This window comes from Caretta caretta, chromosome 7, assembly GCF_965140235.1.
Source record: "Caretta caretta isolate rCarCar2 chromosome 7, rCarCar1.hap1, whole genome shotgun sequence".
Taxonomy (NCBI): Eukaryota; Metazoa; Chordata; order Testudines; family Cheloniidae; genus Caretta; species Caretta caretta.
Genome location: NC_134212.1, coordinates 106,014,382 through 106,036,885, shown reverse-complemented (window position 1 = coordinate 106,036,885; position 22,504 = coordinate 106,014,382). Strand labels below are relative to the sequence as shown.

Here is a 22,504-nt window from a genome sequence, read left to right as displayed (position 1 = left end):
AGTCAGGCATCAAAGGTGGCTGTGTTCATTCTTTACAACCTTCTTTTCCACCAAGTTTGGGATCACCTGAGTGGCAATTTGGCTCCTGGCACAAGCTGAAACAGCTTTGGGGGCTCATCCACACTCAAGAATTGCTGGAGTGTAGTGGAGATCTGGCCAAGTCCCGTGCCCAGCCACATCCCAACACGGGAGGCCATAAGAGGAGCTGTATAGGGCTGGCTACACTGGCTCTATTTCACCCAAAGATTCCCCTACACCAAGCAGGTGGCCCAGTCTGCTAGCTGTCTTGGGCCACCAGAGCAACACAAAGCAACAGGACAGGCCCCAGGTATCTGACCCATGGCATATGTAGCATTTGCTTGACAATGCCCTGCTTCTCAATAACAGAATGTTTTAAGCAAAACACTGCTCTTTCTTTGCAGCCTTTTTAATGACCTTTAAATGGGGGGGGAAAAAAAAAAGACGTGCTTGATTCCAAGTCAAGTCGCAATTTGGAAAAGTAGCCTAGGCCTGGCTGCTCCTATGTGTGACTATGTAGCCCTCACCATGGAAACATAAATGAAGCTGGCAATGAAAACAAAACGCCACCATGAAAATCCATTACAGTTTTCATTTACCATCCTAATTTTCTGTAACTGTACATAAAAAATAGTACTGATTTCCCAAACAGAATTCTCTGGACAGGTGAGATATACACAGGGCTGAGAGAAGGGTTAAAAATAACCTGTTTCCCAGCACCATCAGCCAAATTAAGTTTGATCTTAGCAGTTTGATATTTTGTTGAATTAAAATACACCCACAATAATTCCTTGATATGCCACCTTTGCCACTTTGGGGCCCTTTCACTGTTGCCCTCAGCATACAGCAATCATGTTTTTGCTTTATAATATCAATTCGTCGACAGAAAGCAATTTCATATGTAACTTAGGCCATGATTTTCAGCATAGTACTTAACCACATTCCTAACTTTAAAGACATGAGTATCCCATTGTAATCCATTGAACTACTTGCGTGGATAAAGCAAAGCACATGTTTCAGTACCTCATTGAATCAGGGCCTTAATGATTTTCCTTACAGAAGATATCCAGGGCTTAATGTTTACCCAATAATTTGGACATTCTTTGGTCTTCTAGTGATGTTATTTTAAGCAGCAAGTATGTTTCATAATGGATTGAAAGAGGGAATGAAACTTAGCTTCTTACTGTAAAATTGTATTTGTTTTACAATTTACCCTAGTAAAGCCTCCTGAGTTGTAGCCGTGCATTTTCAAGGTTTCCTAGGATGTAATACTATATATAAAGAAATGTGACATCTCCCACAGGAAGAGTTATTGTAATATTCATGTGAAATGACATTACTATTATTGGCCCTGCCCCTGGGTGACTTACAATACAATGTTGCTAAAATGAAAGAAAATCAAGATGAAAAGATTGTATGCTGGGAAGAAGAAGACAGACTGTGCTAGAGCTGGGCTTTATATTTTATATCTTGCATCTGTGTAAAGATCTAAAATTGTATATTGGGGCTGGATAAGCTAGGCATCATGGTTTGACATAGCAGGAATCAGCAAAAGAACAAAACCAAAAAACAGTGCTAATCATCTCCTGGCGTTATTGTGAAAGAGGACGTAACTGACACACCTGGTCAAGTTACTTCTCGTAGAGTAAAGAGGGCTCATATTTTTCTACCAACCAGTTTGAGAGTCTTTTAAAAGAGGAGATAGGCCATATTCTCTGCTGATATCTGGCTACTGTGCACTTCTTGGGAGTAGGGGGCGAGTCAGGTGGGGAGGGATTATCATGGAGCTCTGCTTTGCTGTGCCTGTCCTGTACTGCTGCAGTGTCCACCACAGGAACTTAGAGCTGGTTTGGGGTTGGCCCTGAGAATCCACTTTGGTTCCAAGTGTACAGGACTAAATGGGCGTATTTTCTCCCAGACCAAGTGGGTGGGCAATAGTGTAGCCTGACTCTGCCCCATTATGCTAGCCAGCACCGCTATGCTGGTCCAGAAGGGTGTCGTACTTTGCAGTGGCGGATTAGATGCTGGGTCAATGGAGCCCGTGCCAGGGGCCCTGGCCAATTGGGGGGCCCTGGAAAAATGGGACGGGGTGGGGAGCATCCCCCATGTGCTCTGGCCCAAGGCCCCACATAACTGTAATCCGCCTCTGGTACTTTGGTGCTGTATAGGCCAGCAGCAAATTACTTACTTCTCTGGAGCAAGAGGAAACAAAGGAAATTTTGTCTCAGAGAGATGTCTCTTGACCACAGTGCCTTGTAGGATATTGCATTGGTGGTGCAGTTTATGCATCACACTTTGGACAAGGTTGTGCCTAACGACACAATTAGCCTTTGGTGCATCCACACATTTCTGACAAGCATTTGTCATGTATTTTAGTATAGCTTGAGAAATACTATAAAAGAAGCTACACATTCAACCACCACCAGGAAATAATTATAGAGCTAAATACAAACTACTGGCAGGATTTACTTATTTAGCTCTTTTCTGTTTAAAAACAAGTAGAGTTCATTCCAAGAGTTTGCTCCTGTTACCCATCATTTAATCTCAGGGTACGAAGAGATTTCATTCTCTGGGCTAAATGAACTACATCAAAAATTCCTGTACAGATGGTAGAGACATGTGATCAAAAATACGGGGGGTTTAGAGAATATTAAGAGGTACTTTGGTAAACATAAAGAGATAGTGTACTCAGTTAAAATGACAACACATACTACGAAAGATATCAAATGAATATATGTAAATAGACTCCAGAAGGCACCTTGATCTTGTTAACAATGTGACAGATAATAAAATAAAAATTAGGAGGAATAAATTATAATGGGCCAGATCTTCAGCTGGTGTAGCTCCATTAAGTCAGTGGAATTATTCCAATTTACATCAACTGAGGATCTGTCTGAATGCTTTATTACCAACAAAGGGCCCTACTATGAAGTTAATTTGCCTGCCCAAGGAATGATGGTGTACACCCATAAATAGTTGAGTACTAGGCAGCAGCCAGCAGTGCTTCAAGATAATGTATTGTTATTAGTCAACCCACTAAAATAATAAAATCTGGTGAACAATTAGAGAGAAATGTTAGATGCAAAATCTTTGTTTTGGATGTTGTTAGAAACTCTGAAATTCTTATCAGATTCTCTGAAATAAAGCTTTCTACAAGAGTTTCAGGCAAACTTGAGTTAATTTATGGTTTGCTTTGAAAACCATGCAAAAGCTAGGCACTGTGGTAATAGGTGCTCGAGAAATGCTGACAGACAGAACGAAATACTGCAATTTTGACCAAGTTTCACTTTGACATTTGGTGTTCAAAAGATGGGTGTGAAACTATATGAAACAAAACCAGAAAATGTGGCTCACCATAAACCAAAAGCTTTGAGATTAGTAAAACGCTAATTGTTTGCTTCATGTGTGGCAGGTTGCCACAGGCAAAATGGTCTTTTTACTTGGGAAATATTCCACTTCCATTTTAATTTCAAAGAAATCACCAACCCTTCCAGAACTGATAGCAGTGTAGGTTATGTTCTTGACACTGAGTCCCTGTAATGGGCTAGGATCCTATATACACCAGAGGCTCTCAAAACAGCAATCTCTGGACACAGCTCGCCCATGGAGCTTTTAGGGGGGTCTGCTGAAAGGTAGCTGGACATGCAGTGCTGACTTTTCTTCCTTATTTCCTGCTGCTAAATGTTTTTAATAGACAGCTAAAAATCCATCAGATGCTTTCCTAAAGTTATTTTTCATGACAGCAATGGGTGGAGTTGCCACAGGGATGTTCTTTGATTGTTTAAGGAGAGAGGGTGTGGGGTCGTGAATGAGAAGAGAGGTGTCCACAATCCTTTAAAATATACCCCTGCCATCCTTACACCTCTATATGAGCTACGCAGACCTTGTATCTAGGTATGCAGAGGTAAGTGGGCATAGTGCACTCACTTACTCCCTCCCCTGTTCTAGAACAGGGAATGGACAGGGTCTCAGCTCGTCCCACCCCCACAATAGACTAGTCAACACAGCTGAGCTTGCACAAGTGGTGTTGCATTTTGCTGCTGGTAAAGGCCGGGAACACAGGAGATGCAGAGAGTACCTCAGAAAGGTGCCTCTGACACGTTATGCCTCCCAAGGCTATTTTTGGGTTGGTTCAGCTTTTCCGCAGGACTGTGCGACTAATGCTAAGGGCTAGAATGCACAGCCCTGGGTAATGGAGATGTGTGAACCCCATCACCTCAAGGAGCCAATGGAATAACAAGAGGAGCAAGGTGCTACTTGACATTAATAAGGTCATTGGAATCAGGCCCTAAATATAAATAAAATATATTTAGAATAACTGTTTAATTTTATATCTCAATAAGAGATATCCAATGACCTCTGCTAGCTGGTCTTTGAAAAATGCGGAGGTAAAAAGTATCCAAACGGGTTTGTTGATCCAACTAATGAACTTATTTCCCAGGGTCATCTGACAGAGCACAGTTCACATGTAACCATAAAACCATATCATCACCTCTGCTCAATCAATAGCTGTATGTACAGCAAGAAAAAAAGGGAACAATGTGTTCAAGCTCCTGGTCTCACAAAATCAATAATTTCAATTAACCTATTAATATTATCAGCACAGTGTCACCCCTTCCTACTCCCATCAGATACATTGTACCGCTAAGTGAAAGTAACAGAAGGTTCTTTCTGCACTAGAGAAGGAAGAGGAGAAATGTCCTGGAACAAATGTATGTTAATAGAAAGCTTATTGTAGACACAATTCTCACCTGCTTAATAGGGTAGTTGACTCCATTTACATGTCAGAAAATAGCAGGTATTTTAAAAACTTAATAGCTATAATCCATTTTAAAGCAAAACTTAGAAAGGTAAAGAAAGTTGCCCAGATTCTCCTCTTGTTTAAACCAATTTTGACGCAGTGCAACTCCGTTGCTTCAATGGGAATAGTCCCAGTTTAAACAGGTATAAAAGAGAGAAGAATGAGATCCCACAGAGATAATTTATTTTTTTCTCTGCAGATCTATATATCATTTTAGCTTAGTGGCTATCCCATAAAATTTCTAGTTTCAAAGACTAATGACAGCCTGTCCCCTTTATTTATTTAATGTAAGGCAAGATAGAAGTTCCATGTTTCCATCTATAAGTACGAGTATCAATTTTTTACACTTCCCAGATTATGGAAAAGAATAACAATTATACTTTCTCTTTTTATTATTAATAGTTAGCAGTGAACCTTAACCAGACAATTCTGATTCAGACCTGCACCTAAACTTCCTCAAAGTCCATGAGTGTTTACAGAGCAGATTGTGGGGTCTTCCATAATTCTGTTCTTATACATTCATGTGGGATTCTTCTCCAAATGCACTCAGATTTGCATTTTCTCTAAATCATCCACTATTCTCCAGTGTGGTATCTAATGTAACCCAGTATATTGAGGGATTGGAATAATCATCCATTGCATTTATTCAGTTCCCAGTAAACATTTACCAGAGTAATATAACCTACAGTTTATGACAGCCTTCTAGGTTAGTGGAAAAACAACTGATTATTTTCATTCCCTCTTTTGTTTTCCAGTGGCCCCATTTTGAAATATATAAAGAAGATGTAATTGCCTTACTAAATATCTGCAATTCTATGTTTTCTCTCACAGCAGAGACATAGTAAAGTTGAAATAAAACTTATCATAACTGAGCTAAATTTGCTGATATTATTGAGTCAGCTAACCTAAAATAGTAGATATCTGAGACTCAGAACTTGCTTACCTAAAACTGCTGGAGTTCCTGGTATTCCATAGCCCCCCCATTGGTTAATTATGTCATACAACTGTACAAGCAGATCTTAAATTCAATGATGGGTAGATAATGAAATACCCAGTATATCACATTGCTAATTGCTTTCCCTCATTCTAATACCAAACCAACCCTTGAGTATATGGCCATCATATCCTTACATTTGTTTACAAAATTACCACCTCTGCATATGGTATTTCTGAGATTGATAGAACCGGTATTGGTTTAGGGGTGCTCTTTGCAAGAATTATATTTTTCAGCATCAGAGCTAATGCTATTCCCTGTCATCTCAACACAAACAACTCACAGATCTACCTCTCTACTCTGGTCCTGTCTCTTTCTGTCCAAATTAAAATCTCAGCCTGTTTTATGTCTCTTTGTGGATGTCCAGCCATCAGACTAAGCTCAGTGTGTCCAAAACAGAGCTCTTAACTTTCACACCAGACTCCTTTCCCTTTTTCAGTGATTGAGGACCATCTTCCTTCCTATCACTCTGGGGTGTAACCTGAATATTATCTTCTTTTCAGCACTCTGTCTAGATACTCATATCAAAGACATCAACATTTTTCTGTATCTTCCTGCATAGCATCTCTGAGATCTGGCCTTTCCTCTACAGCCACACAGCTAAAACTCTTATCTAGTCACCATCATCTGACTTCTCGACTACTGCAACATCCTCTTCCCTGGCCTTGATAAATGCAATCTTGCCCCCACTTCAATCCATTCAAAATGCTGCTGCACAGATCATTTTCCTGGCTTGTTTCTTTGATCGTATCACCTCTCCTTTTCCATCTCATCACTGAGTCTCCACTCCCTACCAGATCAAACTACTCACCTTCACTTACAAGGTTCTTCAGAGGCTAGCCCCACCCTACCTACCACTTCTCACATGCTATCAAAAATCAGCTCTCACCTTTGCTCTGCCAATAATGCCAGTCTTCCTCACCCACTTGTTAAATTTTCAAACACACACTTCTATGCTATCTCTCATGCTGTACCTCACTCTTGGGCAAAGCTCCCCATAAACATCTGCAAAGCCACCTCATTGTCCTCTTTCAAATACCTCAGTAAAACTGTCTTCTGTTGTGATGCCTACAAAAATCCTGACAACTATTAAGCAGTTACTGTGCTGTGACAGTCTATTATGCTAATCATTACTGTGGTATCATTTCCTGGTGTTCCTTCATCTGTTGTCGCTCATCATAGACTGTGAGCTCCTCAAGGCAGAGACCACCTGTTGCATCTGTATTAGCACAGCACGTAGCCCAAAGGGACACTTGTCTATGACTGGGTGCCCTAGGCGTGACTGCAGTACAAATAAATAATAATAATAATAAACTAGTTCAAAAGTACTTTGGAAAAGTCCAGATGTTTGATCTAACTCCCTCTGAATAGCCCTGGGTACATTCTGAATTCGCTGGCTCACATTTGCTTAATTAATACTGTGAAAATACTGAATGCACACATTTATTAACTTTCTTTTTTTAATAGAAATCTGGATCAGCAATGCTCTATGAGTGCAATTCACCCTGCGTGAAGTAACCCTTCCACCGGGCTCCGAGATTCCACCAAGCGTGCACAGTGGAACTGCAAACCTCTGAAGAGCATGAGGTTCCTCCCTTCCTACAGCAGCTGCTTCACCTTTTCACGCTCATCCAAACTAGACCTCTAAATCTTTCATGTTCCCTTAATGATTAATAACCACAGAAGCACCCTTTGCTATTGTTAATGGTGCTCTAATTAATTTTGGCTAGACAGTCACCGCCCTCACTTGGCCACACATGGGAGTAAGGCCTCTCTTGTTGAGACTGTGATTTCAACTGTGTTGGAGAGAGCAGGGGCTACCTACCCAATACCAACCACTACAAGCAAGTAGGCAGGGAGGGGGAGGAGAAGGACAAGAAGCGGGAGGAGCCCTGGCTCCCGTCCCTACCTTCTGGTCAGAGTAGCCACTCCATGAAAAGGAGCGAAGTTACTTATGCCTCCTCCAGACCAGGGGAATTGAGTGACAATTCATTCTCTGGTGTGCTCCTAGGGCACTGGAGCTATGTACGGTCCCTTCCTCGGGGAAAACTGTAAAGTTACAATGCAGCCCTATATTTGTTTGCAATAAATCTACTGATTTGTGTACATGGATGTGATGCTGATGGAAAAGAAGGAAGCACTTGGAGGAAATAGCAGGAAATAGACCTCACCTTCTACTGAGGTGTATGTCATAGATTCATAGATATTAAGGTCAGAAGGGACCATTAGGATCATCTAGTCTGACCTCCTGCACAACGCAGGCCACAGAATCTCACCCAGCCACTCCTGCGAAAAACCTCTCACCTATGTCTGAGCTATTGAAGTCCTCAAATCATGGTTTAAAGACTTCAAGGAGCAGAGAATCCTCCAGCAAGTGACCCATGCCCCATGCTACAGAGGAAGGTGAAAAACCTCCAGGGCCTCTTCAAATCTTCCCTGGAGGAAGATTCCTTCCCGACCCCAAATATGGCGATCAGCTAAACCCTGAGCATATGGGCAAGATTCACCAGCCAGATACCCAGGAAAGAATTAGAGGGATGGTCGTTTGATATAAGCAGGAACTCAGATCCCACCCCATCTAGCATCCCATCACAGGCCATTGGGCCTATTTACCATGAATAGTTAAAGATCAATTAATTGCCAAAATCATGTTTTCCCATCATACCATCTCCTCCATAAATGTATCGAGCCTAATCTTCAGTTGTCCAGGAGATGCTAAACTTTTATGGGCTCTTAAAAGCTAAATAGACTCTTAAACTAAGCCTAGATGCCCATATTGTAGCAATTCCCAGAAACGTCAACTTTCACTATGTTCTTCCCTTCTGATGTCCCAATCAGAACATTCCAAGCTTTTGTCTCCTCACTGCAACACACCATATCCTAGCTTAACCAAGAAGGTCAGATGGTTCAGATGGTTCAGAATGCAGCATTTTTTTTACCTGTGCGAATGTCGTGGTTAACACCCTCTACTGAAATAATGGCATTTGGAATTCCCTTTCCAGATAAATCCCTTACCATGCCTTTGATGCCCCGGTGGACCTAGTAGTGGAACAAATAAATGGATACCTATTACACAACAGTGAAAACCAAATATGATAGAATCATCAAACAGTCACATCTGCATGAGAAAGCAAATCATTAACTTGATAATGACTATGTTCTCTTCCGCCAGAAATCTTGGATGAAAGATATAATTAATCTAGCCCCAAATTTAAAAAGAACATTTTTTTCTCAAATGTAGAATCTGAGCCTTCTCCCCATGTCTGCATATTGCAGTAGGTAAAATGGTATGCATTCTCAACGCATATAAAATATATGTATGTTAACAGGATCGGTTCGTTTTTTTATCTTCTTTGCAAATAATATAGTTTTGAAATATCACTATCAACATAAAATTCACTTTCTAGGCATCAGCCACTTTTGACTTCACTTTTTTTTTAGAGCTTCTGCAGTTATGAACATAAGAGAGAGCCAGATAAAACAACTAAAAGTAGCAAGTCAAAGGGATTTTCATGCGATTGTTTTTAATCAAGCACTGCACTCTGGTAAAATTTTAACATGCTTCATTATTTTGTCCACTTAAACTAAAATAGTCTGATGTTTGAAAAAATTCTGCCAGTAATTTTGAAGGGTAAGGTTTCTATGATAAATGCCAAAAATGTTCATAATTCAAAACACAGATCATAAGTGAAACCTTTAGTGAAAGAATTAGCTACCACATAGGGGTTTACTAAACTGAAATAAAACATATTAGCCCTGTGAGATCACCAGGGGTGTATGGAGGACTGGAAAACTTTGGATAAAAAAGTATATTAAGATTTTTCTAGTGTTTTAAATGATGGCTAGTTGTATAGGTATTTGTACAAAGTTTCTCAGTTTCTTTTTAGCGGGAGCACTCTGGATTTTAAAGGTCAAATCTGGACTCTACCCGTAATGCAATGTAAACGCTGTGGTTGAGATTTCCAAAGCAGCATGAGAACCAATGGAAGATAAATAATTAAGCTAATGGAAGATATGTGTCTGAATCCCATTGGCTGATTTGAAAAGCTGTGGAGGGCAACCCACTGAGAGCTCCTATAGGAATCAGCACAGTTCTGAACTCTTTAGCATCTGTCTCTGCAGGATCAGGTGGAAGGTAATTTGTGAACAACCTGGGGGAATAGCAAGGTTATAGTAAGTACCTCTGAAAACTGTATGGGTCCATTGGACTGGAACCTTACCTACCAGAAAACACAGCAGGCTACAGTAACTTCAAATTAAGACTTTCACTTAGGCCCCTTCCAAAGTGAATTCTAATTGGGAAAGGTATTCTCTTTCATACCTGTTCCATAAAAACAATCAGGGATTCACGGTTGTTTTCCCATTCTTCAGGTAACTCACTCTCATGAGGATATTTGTCACAGCCCACATAGATGGATAGCTCAAAGCAGTTTGTGTGCAGGTAACTAAAGTCATTTATACCTGTTGACGTAATAAAATAAGAAAAGCTTTAGAACCATAAAATGCTGCTCTTGTTTATTTTGGGCACTAGACCTGATTATTTTAATCAAAGAGCAGAATATCTGAATAGCACAAAGTAGACGACAGTTCTGGCAGGAAAATGCTGTTTTAAAAATGCCATGAATATATTAAATTGATTCTCATAACATTGTGCCAATAGAAACAAAATCTAAATTGCAATTCTAAAGAAGTAAAGCCATAATAGCTCCACGAAACTTGATGCAAACTTTTAAAATTTTCCTATAGACACGAAGGTCCATTTTCATTTTATCCCATTTAAAACAAGGAACTGAGTAGCACAGAGCATGATAAACCAAGATGAAAAGAGAGAGAGAGCGAGATAGAGGTGGAGGTAGCTACTGTAACTCATCCTCAGTATAAGCCTTGTTGAAAGCCCCTTGAAGACTATGGGAGTCTTGGTCGCAGTGTTCTGCAGGGTTCAGTCCTATCACTTCTCTTATTCAGCATATATGTGAGACTGCCGAGTGAGCGTGTGTGAAAGTATGGACTATTTTGTCATCAATGTACTAATGACACACAGCATGAATCTCAGTCCCCTTTAGTGCTGAAAGTGGGATCACCTTCTTGCTGTCCCAGGGTCTAACAAAATTTGGGATCTAAATGAAAAATAGTTGGGTTAAGCTTATTACAGATAAGATGGATGTGATGCTGATGAAAAAGAAGGAAGCACTTGGAGGAAATAGCAGAAAATATGACCTCTCCTTTTACTGAGGTGTATGTTCTTCAGTTGTCCAGGAGGTGCTAAACTTTATGGGCTCTTAAATGGATTCTTAAACTAAGCCTAGATGCCCCTATAGTAGCAATTCCCAGAAATGTCAGATTTCACTATGTTCTTCCCTTCTGATGCCCCAATTACAGTATTCCAAGCTTTTGTCTTCTCCAGGGAGGATCATTGCAACACAACATATCTTGGCCTAACCCACAAGATGGGATCACAAACTATAGATGGTATAGCATGCAGCATCCTGTCTGCTAAGTGGAAGGTACTGCCAAGAGCAAAAAATACCAATTCTTCACACTTTACATAGGCTGCCATTCCAATCCCAAGTACAGTTCAAGGTCCAATTCTACTTTCATTGAAACTGGAAGTCTGAGTAACTCCACTGACTTAATCTACATCAGTAAAACTGAGAGCTGAATTCTTCTCATGGTCCTCACCATCAAAGCGCTAAATGGGGGAAGGACTTAGCTATCTCAAAGGCCACCTTTTTCCTGTAATTTTCCACAGAAACACAGTTACTGATAATAGTGCAGGTTTTAACGCAGAGGGGTCAGCAGCAGAGTATTTTCCCTGGAGCTATGAAAACTCTTGTAGACCATTCAGTAGCTACACTGTGCTAAAGAAGGATGGTCGTTTGATACTAGTGAGCACTGGCGTGGGGGCAATAAGCTCATTTATACCATTCTTAAATGCCCATATGTAGAGTGAGCGTGGTTTTGGTTTTCAGTTATTAACAATAAACAGGATTGTGGATAGTACAAATATTTTCCTACAGAAGTAGTACATATGAGTTCGTCATATATAACTGATAAGGGAATAGAGAAGAGTAAAGGTCGTACAGGATATGTTTGGTGTCCTTTCACCTGTAAGTTCTGGGTGACCTATTCCATGTATAGAGCCTGGCTCTGAGAGAGAACTATGGACTGCATTCTTGTTTCCTCTATAGGGTCCTGCAAAAGATCAGAATTAGTATCGTTGTCTCCTAATAAAGATGTTCATTCGCGATGTGTCCTAACCAACCATCCCTGAACTTTGATGAAGCTCCAATCTGTGTCCATACTTCACAACTACCTCCAATCTCTATAATGGGCCAAACGCTAAACCCCCAGATTCCCCTGAGCACTGGGGAAGTCTGTATGTAGATGCAGACCTCCAATCCACTTCCATTTTTTCCATTTCTCTGCTGATTCCCAGAAGAATCTCCCTTTGGGGAATTTCATTTACTAACATTCTCCAAACTAACACAGATAACACAATTGAATGACCAGGCTGAATGCAGGGGGAAGGAAGGAACGAAGATTAATTTCTCATTATCCAAACAAACTGATAATAAAAAAAAAATTTAAGGCTAAGAAGAAAATTGCTCATTAATGATCATAAACTGATTTCTTTCCTAATGGCAAAGATTAGCAGGAAATACATTCACCAAGTATATCTGATTGAAGAGAATTAAAAAAAGAAGAAGATCCAATCAATCCAATTATTATGCAGCAGCAGTCAAGTGTTTAATGAGCCCTCAGTGCCTTCTGGATGCAGAGTAGGAGGATTATATAACACAGATGTTAAATTTTTATATGTTTGTTGATGGGGAAAGACTAAAATTTCAGACGCTGGCATATGCTGCTCTGCAGAAGCCTGTTTCCTTTCCATTTGAGAAATGCTCACAAACGTTTTCTCTTCACATATCGTATTTCATCCTGGATAATCTATGGTGAAATGTTTTGTGTTACACAGTAATTGCTCTGTTTTCACACGTCTCCTTCAAATAATGGCTCAGTGTTGCCAGGAGGAACTCTCCATATATTGTTTGAATGCCCAAATCCAGCATTGGAAATCAAAGATAAGATTTATATGTTGCGTAGTGCACAAGGGGCTTATCCACTGCTTAGATGTTATTTTTAGACTGATTGAAGAGATCATTTACATGGAAGCCCATGATATGCTACAGGGAATAATGTAGTTAAATACCCGAGAAATACTGAGGCATTTGATATCTGCAGAAGCTGTTTACAGCCATCTTACTACACCTCCAGGGTCATTTGGTGGTATAAAGGGGCTAGAGAGCTTCTGGGCAACTCTCTCAGTGCAGGGTTTATGTACACCAGCTCCTTCACAAACCCAGTGTAGGGGCATATCAAGGGCATGGCTGGGGGCTGGGAGGGTCCTGAACAGCTTTGAATTCAGCTATTTTGGGCTGAGGAGAAGCCCATTGAACGATATGAGAGTAAGTTAGAGCAGACCCTGGGCTATTTTCAGGAATGTCACTTTGGGAACAGAGTTTACATGAACAGCTGTTTAAGAAAGAATAAGTAATGCATCCGATGAAGTGAGCTGTAGCTCACGAAAGCTTATGCTCAAATAAATTGGTTAGTCTCTAAGGTACCACAAGTACTCCTTTTCTTTTTGTGAATACAGACTAACACGGCTGTTACTCTGAAACCTATTGCAACTGTGTGGCTTAAAAGAGGAATAATTGAGAGAACAGTCCATGTGAAAATCTGTGACTAGGTAGAAATAATGTCGACATAGCAGACAGGCAACTCCTCACCCTCAAATCTGAGGCACTTTTGTTCTGGGTTTGGAGCTGAATGTAGCAACTCAGGTCATGTCTCTGATTAATGAGCCTTTTGGTATTAATTGTTAAAAATAATTCAGACTTTTTGGTTTATGATTCACTTAAACCATTTTCACTAGTCTCCTAATAATCATTGTCAGCTTATTCCTAAATACCTAACTCCACTTTGCAAAGGGGACATCCTTATTCCCATTTTACAGATGGGGAAACTGAGGCAATGACTTGCCCAAAGTCACCCAGCAGGAAAGTGACACAGCTTTGAATAGAACCCAGGTCTCCTGAATCCCAGTCCAGTGCTCTTGGTATAAGAAGAAAGAAGAAAAATAGAAAAAAATATTCTAGTAATCTCCCCACAAAACAAACCCAGAGACTTCATTATAACACCAGAAAACAGAATATTAAAAATAATGTGAAGCATCATATAGGAACAAAACAAATTCAATGAACCAAATTCAACATAAAATTGTTACTAAGAAATCATATACTACTCAGCATCTATGCTGTAGCCAGTTACTTACTGCTACAGCTGTTAGTGATACTGCCAGCCTTATCTTTGTTGTATCGATTCATAATCAGGTTTATACAGCATTTAAGAAAATTAAAGTCAAATTCAATAATTAGGCAGTCAACTTTCCAAGTTTTCAGAATTTGCATAATGCATGGACCCTTATCTGCAGGAACTGTTTTTGTAATGTGGACAGTTCACCATCTCTTCCCCTGAATTTGTTCAGTTGTTTTTAACATAGTGAAACATATTTTAAAGTGCAATAAGCTTGGCTTCAGTGTCAGCCACAATTAACTTTGCCTGATCCAATAAAAGTAGCACTGTTTATACAGTGAGGATGGTGCTAAATAACAAGCAAGACCAAAAGCTCTAATAAAGAAAATGGTATCTATTTACATTAAATATGACAACAATAACAACTGTAAATAGATACAAGTACGTGGTTTTACATGCCATTTTCTTTATTAGAGCTCTTGGTCTTGCTTGTTATTTATCATTTTGGGGCTACTCCTTTGATTATGGCATTTGCTACTCCTCTTTTCCTCCATCCTTTGTAAGGCAATGGTACATTTTGTTGGTGGAGTGACATGCTTAAGGTTGGCAGGTTCCTTCCTGTCAGTGGTCTTGGGCTGGTTGGTTCTTTTGGATCAATTTTAATTTTGGAATGGACCGTATGGCACTTGATGTGGCTGACTTGTGACAGGCAACTTTTAAATGTGTTTAATAAATACGGTATGACATGCACACCTTTGGAAAACATCAGCAGTAAATGAGGTATTTGCAAGGAAATTTTGACAGCTCTCTGTCAATCCATGGACATCTTATGAAACGCAAAAGGGCAGATTTCATTAAGGTCTATTATTCTCTCAGTGGAGGTGTTTACTTGCCATGAATTGTGTGACAAGTACCATAAAATTACAGTGTTATAGCATTTACCAGGCTTGTTCTACAATGAATCCTAGGCAAAGTTACTTCAGACACTTACTTCCAGCAACTGTATGCCATGAGGCCCCATTAACAGTCCCATCTTCCTTCTGGAAATCCTCTGTATGGCATACTCTCCTTCTGGCATCTGTCATTAGTCGGTGAGTGGAGGCATATGAATATGCCAACCACCGAAATACATGGTCATCAGGGGTAGGTGTGTGCTCCTGAGTTTTCCATGTAGATCGAACCATATCATATGGGTATGCAACAACCAGTTCTCCTCCTTGTAAATTGCCACCCAGTACAAATGGAATTTTTTCCATCCATGCTATCACTGCTCGAGTCTCAACTGCCACCTGGATGGAAAAGAAACAACAGCTTCAATGGGAGGTGTGAAATTCAGTAGTCCTCACTTATTTGGACAGTGACCAAAGAGATGGTATTCAATTATGCATTAGGTTTAACATATGGTCTGAAGCCAAATCAGAACTAGGGTTTGGGTTCACATTTAAATTCAATAGATCTGAAATCCCATGAGTAGTATTCATACAATTTTGGAGCAAAATGCTGAAAATCTTGAAAAGTTCCCCTTCTCTTGTGAAATTTACCATCTCAGGATAAATGCTTGGAAGAATCACTTATTTTTCATGAAAAGTTGTCTGCTTCTGCACCAGAATTTGGAAAACAGGGCCATTTGAACTATAGAAGGTAGAATGAGAGCCAGGGATTTGAACCCAAACTCTCAGGAATTCAAAGTTCAGAGTCAAGCTTTTGATTTTGTTCCTTCTTTAATTCTGTTCATATTCTATTGTGAGATATTAAAACTAAAGCAATATATGAGGATTTAGCTGCAAAGCTCCTATCACTTAGAAACTATGACCTCAATCTTCAGAGGCACATTGGTCACTTAATGCTAAGCCAGCATAGCTGGCAACGGGAGGATCACCTGAATACAAGGGGATCCTCTGTTAGCACAGAGCCTTGCAATTCCTGTGTCACCCTCTTCCCTGTAACTAGCAGAAAGGGAATGAGAAAGGGAAAGGGGGATGTATTCAGCGCTTCCCTGCATCCTTGTGGCCACTGGCTGTATATATTGAGGCAGCTAGCAACCAGTATAAAATACAGCCTTCATATTGCTCAACCTTATGCTGGGGTGCCAAACTGGTAAACAGCCAGTTCAGAAGTGAGAGTGCATGCACTCTGTAGCAGCAGCCAAGGCCCTGCCTTTGCTCCCATTCGTGTCAATGGAAATGAAAATATTTGCAAACTAAAGAGGCTTAAGTATGAAAATATTTCTAAATCACACAGAGTTCACAAGGGTTAAGTGCCTTCCCCTCATTTCATCTCAAGATGGCTATATTCAGCCATTCGAAATATTTGCCACTGTTAAAGTAAGACATGCAGAAAAGACTTAATGTCTTTGCATTATTATCCAATATGTGCAATTAACACAGGTCACTGAGATGGTTTTGCATATAAGATGGAGTCTGATCTGTTAAGAGATATTATTTATTTTAAGGAAAATTCAGTAGGAAACCTAGGGAAAATTTGCCTGATGTCTAGTGTTGTCCTTTCTAAAGAGCTCTGCGATCTCACAAACCGATGGAGATGTCTCATTAAAATGATGGAAAACTCAGTCTCTCCAAAATAATTTTAAAAAAGAGGCCCAGAGATATAAACAAATACCTTACAAAATTAATATAATTACAATAATCCTCACTATTTAAAACAAATGAAGTTAATGAAATTCAAGGGGGAGAATTTAAGTTTTAATATGCACTGCTATGTGTACTAACTCTCTTCCTGATTTAAGTTTCTGAATAACAAATAGGCTCTTAAAAGCTTTTATACAAATATCTCATGAGGTTTCATCCCTAGTTCACCCCACCTTCTTTTCTCTCTCCCTTTCTCTCTGGAGCTACTTGTACTTACTGTAGTATTTTCAGAACGGTACCATTCTGGAATTGGAATATGATGATTTGGGACCTTTCTCTGAAACTTCTTCCTATCTTCAGCTTCCCAAAGCATGGTATTTAAATCAGGGAAATTATTGTTGATGTCAATGCCATCCTGAGTCCATCTTCCTAAAGACCAGCCTCCTAATTCCGAACCCTGTGACAAAATTTTCAAATAGTTCACTGTGTTATCACCAATCAAGCTTGTGTTACACTGAACAGCTGCATGCATCTTTCCGTAGAAACATAAATTCAAGGTCTTAAATGTTTGTAGCTATGTAGGATCCTAATGAACTATTTTCTAGGAGTATGGGTGCCTGCTATCGTGGTCTAATTCTAGCATTGGGAATTATATTCTGCCTGCCTAATCTTTCTGCTGAAGTTCCAACTGGATAAACTACTCTGTTCTTCAATCTCTGGCTGGTAGTGCTATGGAGTGTTACTATCCGTGTTGAATTTTATCCCAAGCGACTGTACGTCTCTGGCAGGCGAATGCATTCTAATTGTAGTGAACTATGGACCGCTCTAAATTACAGCAGCTGGAAGCTGCACAGGGTGATTGGATGAAGCTGATTGAATGAGGCTGTGTGTTCCATCCTAGGCCCATCCTGTCCCTGACATGTTCCCTCCATGCTAGAGAAAGCGGTATAAAGTTGACTATTTTGGGGAAATCTTCAGTAGCTCTTTTATGGCCAGTTTAAGATTTCTTTGTGTCACTTCAAGAGCACAAAGCAACCTTAGCAGAGGTCAAGGATCTGACCCACTGTGTTAAAGATACACACACACACAATTATCCACAAGTCTATATAGAGGCAGTAAAGGGTATAAAGCATTTTGGGATCCTTTGAAATGAAAGATGCTATATTAAAATAGATCATTGTCATTTATTAACTATTAGCTATACACTCCTCCCCAAGGTGAATGAAATTAAATTCTTGAGATAGATGTGCCAGTTAAGTATTACAGAATTTCATTTTACTAGTTTCACTCATATCATTTCATCTTAATTACTCAAAATTTCATAAACATATTTTTGGCTTTCATGAATTGTCATGGGTTTTGACCGTGATGTTTGTCATATAAGTTCAGAACCGGAAGAAGAAAAGTTGTAATCATCTAGTATCCATTCAAATTAAAAATATAAAAAGAACAGTTATTTAGAACAAGACAAAGAGTCTGCGTGGAGGAAAATTTCCAGATGATATGGTAGAGGTGACAGATACTCCCTTTATGGAGGGGGAACATTTATATGTTGAGACTGAGATTTACAAACTCTGGGTCCTTTTGGATTCTTGGCATCTACGGAGTAACCCTGATAGCTTTTTCCATCTGTACCTGATCAGGGGGCATGCAATTTTTCCACTTGGATGTGGATCCACAATTCTCCAAGCCTTTGTTCCTTCCACACTGAAGGATTGCAATGCACTCTCCACTGGGCTGCACTTACAGAGCAGTCTGAAATTTCAGCTGGTGTAGATTGCAACTGCTTGTTTGCTTAGCTGTGCTTCTCAGGTGGTACACATCACACATGCGAACTATAAACAGCACTGTCTACCATTAGGTTTCCAAATTCAATTGAAGATGCTCATATTGAACTACGCTACCCTATATGGTGTGTGTCCTGGCTATCCTACAGGCAGCCTCTTTCCTTAGGTGCCCTCACAGCAACTGAGATCATCTGGAAGACCGTTCACTCCAGTTTTTACGAATAAGGTATCTCAGTGGGTTCTGCTTTTCCTTTTGGAGTGTTGCTTTATTGGCTTTGTTTATTTGGATTACATCCAAATTTCATCATTTTTTTTTAAATCATGATAATGGGAGCATATTTTAACAATCTACTATGAATAAGATAATTGCTAGTAATGTTGACAGTCACATTACCACTTCATATGCCATCTCGTATCCATCTGGGTTGATTGAAGGAAGGAGATGAATTCTGGTGTCCTCAATAAGGCGTGCAATGCGTGGGTTCCCAGCCAGATATTCCTGGCACATAAATTGCATTAACAAAAGCATTAGCTCACGTCCAAGCACCTCGTTCCCATGAGCCCCCGCAATGTAGCGAAATTCTGGCTCACCTGTTGAAAACAAACAGGACAGGAATGTAGTTAGTGGAGCAAACCAAAGATCCAACCCAACACCTATTGGAGTCAATGGGAGTCTTTCCACTGGCTTCATAAGGGATTGGATCAGCCCCCAAAATAAACACATCTCAGCTGAAAAAAATGTCTCTTTTCTAACTTACCTATACCACTTAATTTCTCTTTCCCATTGCTCCTATCCATAACTTAATTATGTATTGATAATATCTACAGCAACCATGTAAAGCATTTGGGATACATTTTCCATTGAAAAACATACTACAAAATTAAATTATATTAGTTTATATTTTCCAATTACAGGAAAACACTGATATAGAACACCATTTTAAAAGATCTATGATTTTAAACGATAACATGACAAATCTCTCCATAAATAAAGGATAGATACATAATACAGAGTCTCTTGCTGACTGTAGAACATGTCTCTGACCTCAAGCACTCTTTTTCATTCATTAATCTAAAACAATGATTCATACTTATTTGGCAAGGTTTTATTAAATGCCACAATATTTGTTGTCCTTTACTGCATAGTTCTTACAGGATGTATTCAACTCCCCTTTAACCATATATACCACTAACAAACAATAGGTACTGTAGACTATTAGACCTAGTGACCAAATTCTTCCTTCACCAGCACATGATGGGAGAAGGAGGTTTTATTTGCATCTCACTGGTAGTGTTTGGAATAATTATATCCTTCAGAATGTCACTAGACTAGGAAATATGGAACTAACTGCCACCTAATGCATTAAGAAGGAGTGCACATACTGCATATGAAGACCATTGACTAGATTTTTCAAGTGGCCTCCACAAATATGCTTGAAATATTTGCGTTTGCAACCATTTGTGTGTAGTAATTTCCCATCTAAATGTTAGATTCTGCCCGGGGAAACAGACATACTCATAATTATTACATGGGCATTTGTGGGACACTGGTTGTGAATGCAATCCATGAAGGCTAAATGGACTGAATGGGTAAGTAGTTCTATACTATGCTATGGAACCCTTCGCCTTGGTTTAAGTTCAGCCAAAGTGACTGGTCAGTGATAGCTGATATTCATTAAAATGTTAAAGCCTTCAGTTGCTTATGTGACATGACTTGGTGGTCTCAGTCCAGATCACAGAGTTAGATCACGCCACATGGGCACAGCTAAACCTTGACTCTAAATGGCAGTGTGCAGTTTCTTCACCTAAGGCGCAGCACTGCAATGCACACAGCATGTGATGGACAGTTCCCCATCATGCGCATTGCTACACGCCTTTGTGTTAGCTGAATCTTCCTCCCTTCTACATACCAATCCCACCATCATATGAGCATCCTTGTTGGTATTCTCAATTGAGAGACGGAATGTAGATTGAACTACAGTCTCACCACCAGACACTATGCCCAGAACATTCGTGGGGCAATGGAGGGAAATTTGAGCTACCTGTGCTTGTGGTACACATATTCTATAGATAAACATGAAACTTCAGTCTTGAGGGCTGTAAGCCAATCACATTCCACTGCACTAAAATCCACTCTATATTTTTTTAAAAAATTTGTAAAGATAATAACCCATTAGCATTAATTAATTGGATCCCACTCCCATAATGTCTTCTATTTATGTTCAATCTTTTCTTCTCCTGTTAGAAATATAACGCTGAAGTTCCTCCCACACACGTTCAAAATCACTGCTGCAGTGAACCTAAGTTTCTTCAGTGATAATTGCTGCAGATGTGTGGAATTAAAAAATAAAATAAAACCATCCTGAAATAGATTTAATCAGAATATAATCCTAACCAACTTCGTGTTCTCCCGGGTTGTCTGAGATCTCGACAGCATACAGCTTTAGACCTTGGTGGCTTTTTCCAATGTTGTAAATTCTCGTGATATTCGGACACATTTCATTCACAACTTTCATCAACTGTCAAAGAAAAAATGATGCACTTATGTATATTTTATATATATGTACTAAATATATATATACACACAATATTGATTATAATTCATTCAAGGTTTAGATGAGTCTATGATCCAAAACTGGATGTAGGGAAAAGATACTATATTCATTTTACTTTTTCTGAGATGTTGAAACGAAAAGTTGAAGCTGAAAACAAAATTGTTGAAAAATCAATTTTGGAGACTGTTATAGGTCTGCTGGCTCAGAACCAAACTTTCATTCAGCTAGAACAAGTATAACAGTCTGCTAGAACAGGACTGTGTGGGTGAAGTTCAAAATCCTTCTTACATCTGACATTATTTAAATTAAGGATCTGAGAGGAGGAACAGTCATAATAAAAATAAATAAAAATAATAATACTTTGCACTCCTGGATATAGCACTTGACATTTTCAGAGCCCTAACAATAATTACGTAAATAATCCTCTCAACACTCCTGTGAGATAGGTAAATATAATAATTACTTCCTTTTTTTACAATGGGGTCTGAGACACAGTGAGTTAGTGGTGAGTTGTGACTGGAATGTAGGGGTTCCAGGCCCCTAGTCAAATATTCAGTCCAGTAGAAGATACCTCCAGAAGCATTGTACCCCTGATCTCATACTGGGGTTCTGGTTATGTAAGAGGGAAGAACATCACCTGTTGAATCATTTTAAAACATTTTTGAAGCATTTTGATTTTATCTGGAGGTCTCCAGCTGAGTACAGACCAAGTCCAACTCTGCTCAGATTACAGTATGAAATCTGTGGTAGGATCGCAGCATGAATTGATATCGATGTGGAAAGAATAGCAAGATAAGCCTCATCTGAAAGGGGGAGAGCATGCTACATAACCTGAACTGTCCCCACTGTGTGCAGACATACAGGAAAGAATGGGAAATTTCTCATCTTTCATCAATATGTCATTGAACCTTAAAACTTTTCAGAGGTTTGGGTTAAGTATCTGTAGCAAGGCCAGTCAACATGCTACTACATGTGACATTGCCTGGCTCAAGGTAGCATCAGATATGTGCATGGCTTGTGAGATTAACATAGTTTTTATATGGGGTAATATTTCTCTGGCTTGGTGGTGGTTTTTTTCATGCACATCTGTAAATTCAAAGATTTATAGGTGAGTATGCAGTTAATGTACATGACATTCAAACCTGCTGAACTGATAGGTACTGTAATGTCTGTCTTGTTGCAAATTAACTGTATGTCAGTGTTATACACCAAATACTGCTTGACCATTAGTGACAACTGAGTTCAATTTTTGTACCCCCGGATAAGTATCAGTTGGATTAAAAGAAACAAATGTGCGAGTTCAAAGCACGAGGTCCTAATAAGAAATAATAGAAAACAGTTTTGAATTATAAGAAGGGCCTTGATTTTGTTGCATTGATTTTGTTCACTGGAAAGGATTATTTAAAGAAATAAAGATTTTACTGTAAATTGGAATCCGAGGGAAT

The 22,504-nt window shown here is 39.5% G+C and overlaps 1 protein-coding gene across 4 annotated transcripts in view; it reads right to left on the bottom strand.

Annotated features, from left to right (window-relative positions):
* The window catches only part of CPXM2 (carboxypeptidase X, M14 family member 2), a 106,365-nt gene that overhangs the window by 3,297 nt on the left and 80,564 nt on the right, over positions 1 to 22,504 (bottom strand). For all 4 annotated transcript variants that reach the window (XM_048858723.2, XM_075131033.1, XM_075131034.1 and 1 more), the window contains 6 exons: positions 20,900 to 21,023; positions 18,899 to 19,095; positions 16,995 to 17,174; positions 15,121 to 15,418; positions 10,135 to 10,274; positions 8,753 to 8,852 (listed from right to left, as the gene is read on the bottom strand). In XM_048858723.2, the coding sequence (XP_048714680.1) occupies positions 8,753 to 8,852; positions 10,135 to 10,274; positions 15,121 to 15,418; positions 16,995 to 17,174; positions 18,899 to 19,095; positions 20,900 to 21,023 (1,039 nt within the window). The remainder of the gene's footprint in view (positions 1 to 8,752; positions 8,853 to 10,134; positions 10,275 to 15,120; positions 15,419 to 16,994; positions 17,175 to 18,898; positions 19,096 to 20,899; positions 21,024 to 22,504) is intronic.